A 10,910-nucleotide genomic window follows, 5' to 3' on the forward strand; every position below is an offset into this window, starting at 1 on the left:
GCCTTTATAAAGGGGTTTGATCATTGTAGATCCATTGTTGTTGTGGATGGAAGTCACCTAAAATCTTACTACACCGGGACATTTGGTTCGGCAAGCACGTTGGATGGTGCAGGTGAGTATCTGAATTATAATACAATCTGTTAATATTTTAAATATTGAAATACATGTTTTAAAAATATGTATTCAATTGTATTTCAGGTCATATATTGCCACTAGCATATGGTGTTATTGATTCAGAGAACGATGCTGCTTGGACATGATTCTTTGAGCAATTCAAGATAGCATACGGTAAAGGGAAAACATGTGCATCATTTCAGATAGAAATGAGAGTATCATTAAATCTGTATCGAGAATGTATCCAGATATACCGCATTTTGCTTGTATATGGCATTTATGGAACAACGTATATAAGAAATTCAAAAAGAGCCATGCCAAGTTGAGCGAGATATACTTCTCGATGGCAAAAGCATACACACAAGCTGAATTTGATAGTCTGATGGAGAAGGTGGAGAAGGTAGATATTAGGGTGAAAGAATACTTAGAGTTAGCTGGATACGAAAAGTGGGCTAGGTTGTATGCACATGTTAATAGGGGATGGACAATGACGTCAAATATTGTTGAGTCAATCAATGCGCACTAGTTTTAGCAAGGGAATTGCCAATATACGACTTCCTCGAAGAAGTTAGGAAGATATTTGGACGTTGGAATTGTAGTAACCGCAAAGAATCTACACAGACATACACGACGCTTGGAAAAAATACCAGGAGATGCTGACTTTGAATGAGGCAATGTCTACACGTATGACTGTAAGTTATATTTTAATGTCATTGTAGTATATAGCTTAATTGTTTTCTGAATTAATGGCATGAATACAACTGAATACAATCATTTTTTAAAATACAACTACCATGAATACATATGAATACAACTAAATTGAAACACATTAAAGACATATTTTTTCGAAGGTCTGATATGAATACAACTGAATATAACTAAAAACATGCTGCAAAAACTATTCGAATACATCAGAATACAACTAACAAATCTGTATTATATATAATTTTAATATGTATTGTCATGACGTATCATTCTAATGTTTTTTTTAGCCTCCTATTGTCTAAAGTACAGCAGACTTTTGATAAGTTCTGCACTAATTACAGTTGATAGTCTGCTGATCTAAATATAAGATGTATTCATCTGTATGCAAATATTTCAGTTGTATGTAACTGAGTAACTCGGCATTATACATATGGTAATTCAGTTATATGTTCTCAAAACTTATATTTCTATTTTTAAATGTAGGTGGTACCATCAACTGAATACTTACATACGGTTAACGATGGAGGAAGGAATTACACAGTCTGCCTGTTAGAGAGAAAATGTGTTTGTGGGACGTTCCAAGTTGATGAATTGCCATGCCCACATGCTTGGGCTGTATTGAAGAGCAAGTTTATAATGCCAGAAGAATATTGCTCTAACTATTACAAACCAAATATTGTTGTAATGACATACGGTGTGTCTGTGTACCCGCTATCGGACAGAAATGACTGGAATATACCAGCACATATTGCAGAGGAGGTTGTACTACCACCCAAATGGAAAAGACCTCCTGGAAAGCCAAAGAAGAAGCGCGATAAATCTTTAAGTGAATTACTGCAGCCGAAAAATCAACATTCATGTAGCATATGTGGGCAGGGAGGACATAACAAGCGAACGTGTAGAAATGCTCCACGTAATAAATAGTTAACACTCTAACATGTATTGGTGTTTCAATGATTTGTCAATACTTATGATGACATTGTCAAGTAATAAATTCTCATTGTCAAGTAATAATTTCAGAAATGACTTTCGTGAATAGATTCTGAATACATATAGTTGCCTTAATGTGTTGGATACAATCTAATATAACCTTGTCCACATATACTTTGACAGTTTATTATAGACAGTGCCTGAGCTATATACATAACTAGTCAAAATTCATCAGAATATATCTATATACTCAGCTGTAATATATCAATTTCAATAAGTCTAAATTTATATTCTCTAACTAGACAATAACCTGTTTAATACATCTGAATTTATATTCTTTAACAAATATTAACTGAATTTGAAAGATATATATTAAAGAATATAGCTGAATACAGAAAAATATAGTTGAATACAGAGAAATATAGCTGAATACAGAGAAATACATATGAATAATACAGTTGAGTACAACTGAATACAAAAAAATATAATTGAATACAACTGAATAATATAATTGAATACAACTAACTACTGTTGAATAAAATAGTTGAATACAACTGACTACATCTGAATACAGCTGAATACGTATAACCTGTTTAATACGTATGAATTTGTATTCTTTAATATGTATTAACTGAACTTGAAAGATACATATAAATGAATGTTGTTGAATACAACTTTATTATACAGTTGAATACAACTGAATACACCTGAATCCAGAAAAATACATCTGAATTCTTTAATATAACCTACCATCAAAATACATAAAGTTTCTGACTTTGATATTAACATGTTCAATGCCTAAAACCTGTTCAAGCAAAGTTACTGAATAATACATACTTGAATCTTGTAAGATACATATGAATTCAAACTGAAGAATAAGCATGAATACTTATGAACAAACCAGTGAAACAACGATTGAAAAGTTGCAATTGTCATACACGAACATTGTTGATAAAGTGATAAGTTTTTCTAACCATCTTCACCAAAAAAAACTACTCAAAACAATATTCTTCTTCAAACTACATTCCAAAACTACATTAACCTAAAGCTACTCTAACACTATCTGCATCTTTGAATCTGACTTCGTGATTTGCCTAGCAATCTTTGAGGATGCTTCATTCTCGCTTATGGCATTATCGTCTATCTTCCGCATAGCATAATCCCAGAGGAGAGCACCATATCTTTGACGGAGTAGATTGGAATCAAATGTTGTTTGTGGAATCTCACCAATAATGCTCAGAAACTCTGCGTATGCCGCAACATGCAACCCACAATCCCTAAAAAATAATTGATTCAAACAATTAAAAATAATTCATACAATTAGATTTGTATATAACATACAGGAATGATGATTGAATACTTACATGCTCCCAACTTTCTGTTGAGGCGGATCTGATATGAAAAAAAACTTCAAAGGGATCATTATGTGACTTGTCAGTGTATGCTGAGTAAGTAAACCAATCTATGCCTTGACTATCTCTGTAAAAGCCACTGATTGATAGATACAGAGGTACAAGCTTAGCTAGCTTATCAATCTCAGAAGTTACATATGCATCATGACCTGCAGATCTGTACGAGTCATACACTTTGATACATCTCTCCTTGAATGAGACAACAACCAATACCTAGTGTAGTTTGTCCTTCAAGTGGACTGGTATCAAGACATTATCCATAGTATGCCAAGGTACATTAGCTAGCAATCTGTAGCCCCTTATGTACTCACATACCACATCCTCTTCTTTGGCTACATTAGTATTACTATCTGTATCAGCATACCTGTCAAAGATTTCAGTGATTCTTGTCTTGAATATACAATCAACAGTTGTATACTTGAAGTTGCTTGTTATTTTGTACTTTCCCTTCTTTCCCAGATAGTAGAATATGACGTCAATATGCTATACACAAATTTATTTACATGGTGTGAGTCCAATTAGTCAAACTATTAAAGAATATAGCTGAATATAGAGAAATACATATGAATAATACAGTCGAGTACAACTGAATTCAGCTGAATAATATAGTTGAATACAGCTGAATACAGCTGAATAAAACAGTTGAATACAACTGACTACAGCTGATTAAAACAGTTGAGTACAACTAACTACAGCTGAATACAGCTGAATATAGAGAAATACATATGAATAATATAGTTGAGAACAACTGAATACAGCTGAAAGCAAGAAAAATACAACTGAATATAGCTGAATAATACAGTTGAATACAGAGAAATACATATGAATAATATAGTTGAGAACAACTAAATACAACTGAAAGCAAGCAAAATACAACTGACTACAGCTGATTAAAACAGTTTAATAACACTGACTACAGCTGAATACAACTGAATAATGATGCCATTGCATTCAATATACATTTCATCATATAGAGTGTTTGAAAACAGTAAAAATAGTTGAATAAAACAGTTGAATACAACTAACTACAGCTGATTAAAATAGTTGAATACAACTGACTACAGCTGAATACAACTGAATACAGAGAAATACATATGAATAATACAGTTGAGAACAACTCAATACAGCTGAAAGCAAGAAAAATACAACTGAATACAGCTGAATAATACAGTTGAATACAGAGAAATACATATGAATAATACAGTTGAGAACAACTGAATACAGCTGAAAGCAAGAAAAATACAACTGACTACAACTGATTAAAACAGTTTAATAACACTGACTACAGCTGAATATACGTGAATAATGATGCTATTGCATTCATCATACATTTCATCATATAGAGTGTTTGAAAACAGTAAAAATACTACAACAGAATACAATCAAATGCATGTTGTTATTCAAAGAAAATTAGTCAGTTAGGAGAAAAATTTACGTTGTCATCCCATAGTTTTCCGTCAAACGATAGAAGGTAAAACCAATTTTTTGAATTAACTTGATCAACTACAAAATCCAATGGTATATGAAGTGTTGACTTGTTCTTCTTGTAATGGTCTTCCAAATTACTTCTACAAGTATGATATAAAAAACATTATATACATTTTTTAAAATATAAAAACTTAATACACATACCGGGGGAAAACTCACCTCTGATCATGTCTAGCGAGAAGACCATCACGAACCCATTTGTCATATTCCTGAATGATTAATATAGGATGTTGCCCCGTTATTGAATCATCCCCAAAGGGGTGTCTTTTTTCAAAAATGGGGGTCAACTTTACTGAAGTACTTGTTGTTCATTTAATTCGTGAGTAGAGACTTTTAAATTTAAAAACCATGAGGAAATAGATCTTTAGTTTATAAAAAAAACTAACCTGCGGAGTTGAAGTTAGACTCATAAGGCGAAGAATACCATCTACTTGGTCGTCGATTCCTATGAGATGGTACTGGGGTTGATTCAACTTTTTTTGCACGGTTGTGTATTACAATTCTAGTTTCTGGAATTTGACTGATAAAAAACTTGTCGTCCAGCTCAAATTGAGATACATAGAATTCTGTAGATACCCTCTTGACCTGTAGATGATATGTTGCATGACACCTCTGATGTAGTATTCCCCTTACCTCTTGACTCCACACATTGAGCATTAAGCACTGGTTTCTGTTAGTTGTATGTATCATTGTTAGTGTAGTAACTTAGTCTAAGAATACAGTTAATTATAACAACAAACAGGAGATATAAACAAATGCTAAAGATGTTAAAAATGTTAAACTTCAACATTATCTCCGACATTTGTGTCAATACCATCATCACGTCTCCCTATGGGTTCCTTTCTCTGGTGTAAACTTTTATTTTGCTGATTTTGTTAAAGATGGTCAGAAAGCATCTTGAAGTTATCATTGATCAATGTTCTGAGAGACTTGAACTCTCCCACAACCTTAACAAGACAGAAATAATTAGAAGATTGCGCCAAATATATATATGAATATTAAGCACTAAACTGTAATGTTTAATATGTGGTTAAATACTCACGTATTCATTGAATGAATTTAGGTTTTTCCTCAAAGAAGATACTTCGTCATTTTTGGAATCTGGCAGCTGATTGTCATGCAAAACATTCTGTCCAAATTCGGATACACAAACAGGAGGAATCTTGGATTGATACTCTGTTTCATTAGGATGCCTTTCGTGTTCCTTGCACTTTTTATGGGGCGGTGATGAAGATGGACCAACACTTGCAATATGTTTCTTCTTACATTGAAGACCGGGTGTAGGAGAAAAGTCATCTGAATCCTCTCCCGACTTGTCTGAATGAGCAGGAGTAGGTTTGTTCTCAACATCAGCGCCTACAGGAGAAATCTGAATAACGGCAAGCTCTATATCGCTTGGATGGATGTCCTTATAAACAATCTGAAAAACAAAATAAAATCAAAGTCTTACTACAAACATACACATGCAGATCTGGAATCAAAATGAAAATTTTGAAATTAAGGCAGCACTAATGATTGGGAAATAATATGCAATTTTATGAAGAATTAATAATGAAGGCTACAACAGCTGTATATTGTTGTATGCATATTAATGCAAATGTATGCAGTAGCTATATTTCAATGTATGCAGTTTCTGTATGCAACTGTATACTGATGTATGCATCCCCTGCAAATGTATGCAGTCTCCTGTATGCAAATGTATGCAAAATCTATATGCATTTGTATGCAATTGTATGTAGCATACATGTGAGAATATGACAGCAAATATTATAGCAGAAACTACATTAGAAACTACAGCAGGTATTAAAGCATCAAAAATGTATCTGTATGCAGTAGCTGTATTTAAATGTATGCAGTTTCTGTATACATTTGTATACAAGTGTGTACAACATATTTATGCAACTGAATGCAACTGTATATTGCTGTATGCATCCCTTGCAAATGTATGCAATCTCATGTATGCAAAATCTGTATGCATTTGTATGCAATTGTATGTAGCATACATATGAGAATATGACATCAAATATTATAGCAGAAACTACATCAGAAACTACAGCAGGTATTAAAGCATCAAAAATGTATCTGTATGCAACTGTATACTTCTGTATGCAAATATATGCAGAATTAATTATTAATAAAATCTAAACTAGCCATGATTTGTATATTACCATATTTCCGTTGTCATTGAACATGTCGTTCATCAGATAAGCAAAGTTTGGCTTATTTCTGGTGGTTCTCCAATTGAGTATTCTGGGGACCACGTCATCAATTTTGGGATCAACATCTGAACAACACTTATAAAACCACACTTCCATAGCTAGGGGCATCCCAGCTATCCTGTAATACTTCTTGTGAGCATCCATCTTCTTGCTAATAGATTTTGTCAGCGTTTCAAATGCTTTTAAACCCCAATGATATTCAGAATAACGCCCACACTCTACCAAGTCAAAATGTAGCCTTGTATGGTTGTACTGTTCTTCTCAGATGAAAAAATGAAGGTGTGTATGAAATACAACAAAGATATCTTCAAGGCATCACCATCATTGTCAGGACCCCAGTTCTTGTCAGCAAAGCATTTCATCAAATGTTTCTTCTTGACAAGATTAGCACCTCCAAAGTAAGTTTCAATAATCCGGTTAGGAACCTTTTCACTAAACTCAAAATCAACATCATTACCAACACATTTGAGGCCAGTCACAAGCGCAAACTCCCTTAATGTGAAATGTAATGAAGTACCATTGACGTGTATTGCAAATACATTTTTAGGAGTTCCTTCTAACTGGAGAGCCATGAAGCATCTGAAGAGTTGATGTTGGACTTCACAATGCTTCATTTGAAGAAAATTTCCAAAGCAAGTATTACCCAGCTGTTTGTACTGCTCTGGAGTAAGGTTCTCTTTTAGCTCGGAGACTATGTCAGTGTTAGTATATACACTGATATGCAGTGCAAATATTTCCTGGTGTTTCACAAAAAACTTAATTCCCTGCATTTAACAAGAATAAATACATATAAATACAGCTGAATACAACACATATTTCATAGAAAATTTGACATGAATACATATGAATGCAACTTCAAACACTTAGAAGTATAAATATAACTGAATACACAACATATTTAGCAGTAAATCTGACATGAATACATACGAATATAACTAAATACACTGACAAGTCTAAATGCATATAAAAACAACTGCATACAACACATATGACATAAAATATAACTAACATGAATACAACTAAATACATACTGGAAAATTAAACATTTGCAAACAACAAATAAATACATTGAAAGTAGAATAAAAAACAGTTATGGGAACCGTGAAAATCCTTAAAAATACAACTATAAAAAGACATCAAAATACATATACATACGTATAAATACAACTGAATACATTAATAATAAAGAAGAATACGTCAGAAAATTACCTTTTCTTCAACTTCATCTGAGCTTTTACTTGCTTCAACCTCCTTCCCCTTGACAGATGAAGCTTCAGAGATATGGAATTTCCTTTTTTCCGTTTTCGCCATTCTTGTCTCCTTCATTGATTTCTCGACTTGGGCTCCTTTGAGATGTCGAGTTGTTGTTCTCTTCTCCAAAGCCATATTTTTGGCTAAACCTGCATGCAATTCCCTTTGAGTGATTTGCAATGAGAAAGAGGGACCATCGAAATTGAGAATTTTAGTGGGTACACCTCTAGTAATCAACTTGCGGGTTGTACTCTCAGACATTGTGAGAATACGACTTGGGTACTGTTGATTAAATACAATTTGGCAAGTAGAGATGTTGAGAATAAGCAAAAATGGCGAAAATCAAAAAAATAAAATTGTTTACCGTACTACTTATAGAAATAAATGAGTACAATGAAGATCGAATTAGGGTTTACCCGAGATTGGGGAAGGAGGAAGCAGCATTGTGGGTGAGGAAGATTCTGATTTTTAGCGCGATTACAGGGGGATTTGGAATGAAAAATATATTATATCAATTTAGAGAGAGAAGGTGAACTTGTATTGAGAAGTTGTGTGGAAAACGGGTGTCTCTGAGAGAAAATATAAGAATGGGGAGAGGGAAATAAAATATAGCGTGAAAAATGGCTTAAGTGTAGGAGATACCCAAAATTAGAAATATTACTATAAATCATATAACCTATCTATAGGAGGTAATTTATTTAAATGATATTTATTTTAAATAAATAGGGGATTAACCTATTCTATAGGAAGTAAAATTTCCTTTATATAATTGTAAACTACACCTATACCGAACCTACAAAGTCGCTTTTGGGTCAAATCTCATCACCGCCTAATTCTTCTTCATAACCTACTTATATTATACCACAAATATGTTTAACTTTCTTCCTTTTTGTAGTTTACAAATAATTATTCTTATGATATTCCATAAACTAAAGACGATAATCATTGTACTTGTGGAACTGCTTGTTTTCATAATGGAACAATATTAGAGCCTTACAATCAACTGTTAAGAGTTCTCTTAATTTCTTGCATTGTATTATTTTTAAGTATTATCTTTTGTAATTAGTTAGTTATTATGTAATTAGAAAATAGTTTTGGTACTTACCCCTGGTTTTCAGGCTTGGTTCTTTGAAGCGCAAGAATATTGTCATAATAAATTTGTAATGACCCGACCAGTCGTTTTGAGATCTAACGTGTCGTTCGGTAGTTTGGGGCCATGAGCAGCTTCACTTCAGGTATTATGACTTGTACGCATGGTCAGAATTGAATTCCGGAGAATTCAGAGTTGATTTGGAAAGAGAATTCTCATTTCGGAAGCTTTAAGTTGAAAGAATTGACTAAGATTGGATTTCAGAGTAAACAACCTTGAAATTGGGATCTGAAGGTTCCAGTAGGTTCGTATGATGATTTCGGACTTGGGTGTATGCCCGGATCGGGTTTTGGATGACCGGGGGGCGTTTTGTCGCCTATTGTGGAAGTTAGCATTTTGGAAGAAATTTCATAAGTTTGGGTTGAAGTGCATTTCAGTGTTATCGATGTCTGTTTGGGATTTCGAGTCTGGGAATAGCTCCGTATGGTGATTATGGAGTTGGAAGCGCGATCAGAAGTGAATTCGAAGGTCCTTAAGTCATTTTGAAGTCATTTGGCTAAAGATAGAAATTTGAAGGTTTTTGAGAAGTTTGACCGAGAGTTTGACTGTTTGATATTGGGTTCGGATTCCAATTCCGAAAGTTGGAGCAGGTCTGTAATGTCGAATATGACTTGTGTGCAAAATTTGAGGTCAATCGGACGTGATTTGACGGGTTTCGGCATCGAATGTAGAAGTTTAAAATTTCAAAGTTCATAAAGTTTGGATTGGAGTATGATTCATGATTTCGACGTTGTTTGATATGATTTGAGGCCTCGAGCGAGTTCGTATCATGTTTTGGGATATGCTGGTATAATTGGTTAAGGTCCTGAGGGCCTCCGGTGGATTTCGGAAGGTTAACGGAATGAATTTCAGACCAAAGAGTTGTTGAAATTTTCTGCAGAAAGCTGTTTTGACAGCAACTAGTACAATCGCAGAGCTAGATTTGGAAGCATATATCTCGAAATTTATAAGGAATTTGAAAATTTGCAAAAATATAAAAGTTGTTGCCCTTGCATTCTAGTTTCCAGAAAGATAAACCATTTATGATTTAGACATTTTATCAGAAAGTTATGATCGATTGAAGATGGCTGGTGGAGCAGTTTCGACAGAATTTTCTGATGCATGGAGCCGATTTCAGAAGCTTATATCTCGGAATATATAAAGAGTTATATGGTGTGCAACCTATCAAGTGAAAGATCTTCGAGTCTAGTTTCTAAATCTTCAAACCGTTTTTCATTTGGATATTTCCACAAGGAGCTATGGGCGTTTTAACAGAAGGTATATAGCACGGGAAAATTGTAATAGGATGTACAACCTGCATAGCGCAAGGTACAACTCGATGAAGCCTGAACAGATTGTTTTAAACACGAGTTTTGGCACATTTCTTTCATTTGGCTTAGGTGATTTAGGAGCTTTTTGAGAGGAAATCATTGTTCATCATTGAGGTAAGGATTTTGGACCCTAAAACTCGATTATTTGTGATTAAGGAACAAAATATTAGTGTTTAATTCATGAAAATCAGTAGAAAAAGATGGAGTTAGGGTTTGAGATTATGAGACCTTCTAGGGATGATTTGAGGGGTCAAACGAACTCCGATTTTTGAGTTCTTTATATGTACAGACTCGTGAGATGATGAAGAACATTTTGGTATAAAGTTTGTCT

The 10,910-nt window shown here is 33.8% G+C and overlaps 2 protein-coding genes across 2 annotated transcripts; one reads left to right on the forward strand and one right to left on the reverse strand.

The window, feature by feature from the left end:
* The first annotated feature begins 352 nt into the window (after positions 1-352).
* Positions 353-1,743, forward strand: LOC104220894 (uncharacterized). The gene is made up of 2 exons (XM_009771862.1): positions 353-514; positions 1,303-1,743. Exons 1-2 carry the CDS (start codon positions 353-355, stop codon positions 1,741-1,743), a joined length of 603 nt encoding a protein of 200 aa, XP_009770164.1.
* Positions 1,744-2,797: 1,054 nt separating this feature from the next.
* Positions 2,798-8,380, reverse strand: LOC138875356 (uncharacterized). The gene is made up of 12 exons (XM_070154181.1): positions 8,078-8,380; positions 7,188-7,632; positions 6,818-7,047; positions 6,537-6,751; positions 6,394-6,472; positions 5,692-6,069; positions 4,809-4,858; positions 4,597-4,729; positions 4,267-4,385; positions 3,477-3,525; positions 3,091-3,374; positions 2,798-3,026 (listed from the first exon to the last, which is right to left on the reverse strand). The coding sequence occupies exons 1-12, from the start codon at positions 8,378-8,380 to the stop codon at positions 2,798-2,800; spliced, it is 2,514 nt and encodes an 837-aa protein (XP_070010282.1).
* Between the last annotated feature and the right edge of the window lie 2,530 nt (positions 8,381-10,910).

The sequence above is a fragment of the Nicotiana sylvestris genome, chromosome 8 (assembly GCF_000393655.2).
Source record: "Nicotiana sylvestris chromosome 8, ASM39365v2, whole genome shotgun sequence".
Classification (NCBI taxonomy): Eukaryota; Viridiplantae; Streptophyta; class Magnoliopsida; order Solanales; family Solanaceae; genus Nicotiana; species Nicotiana sylvestris.

Bases quoted from the DNA above. Each gene is read 5' to 3' on its own strand.
- LOC104220894 (XM_009771862.1), top strand. From the start codon at position 353: ATGTATCCAGATATACCGCATTTTGCTTGTATATGGCATTTATGGAAC. The intron at 515-1,302 runs GTAGATATTAGG...TTTTAAATGTAG, and splicing joins TGATGGAGAAGGTGGAGAAG to GTGGTACCATCAACTGAATA.
- LOC138875356 (XM_070154181.1), bottom strand. From the start codon at position 8,380: ATGTCTGAGAGTACAACCCGCAAGTTGATTACTAGAGGTGTACCCACT. The intron at 6,070-6,393 runs GTATGCTACATA...TTTGTTTTTCAG, and splicing joins TTGCTGTCATATTCTCACAT to ATTGTTTATAAGGACATCCA. The intron at 4,859-5,691 runs GTGAGTATTTAA...TTAATCATTCAG, and splicing joins TAAATTCATTCAATGAATAC to GAATATGACAAATGGGTTCG.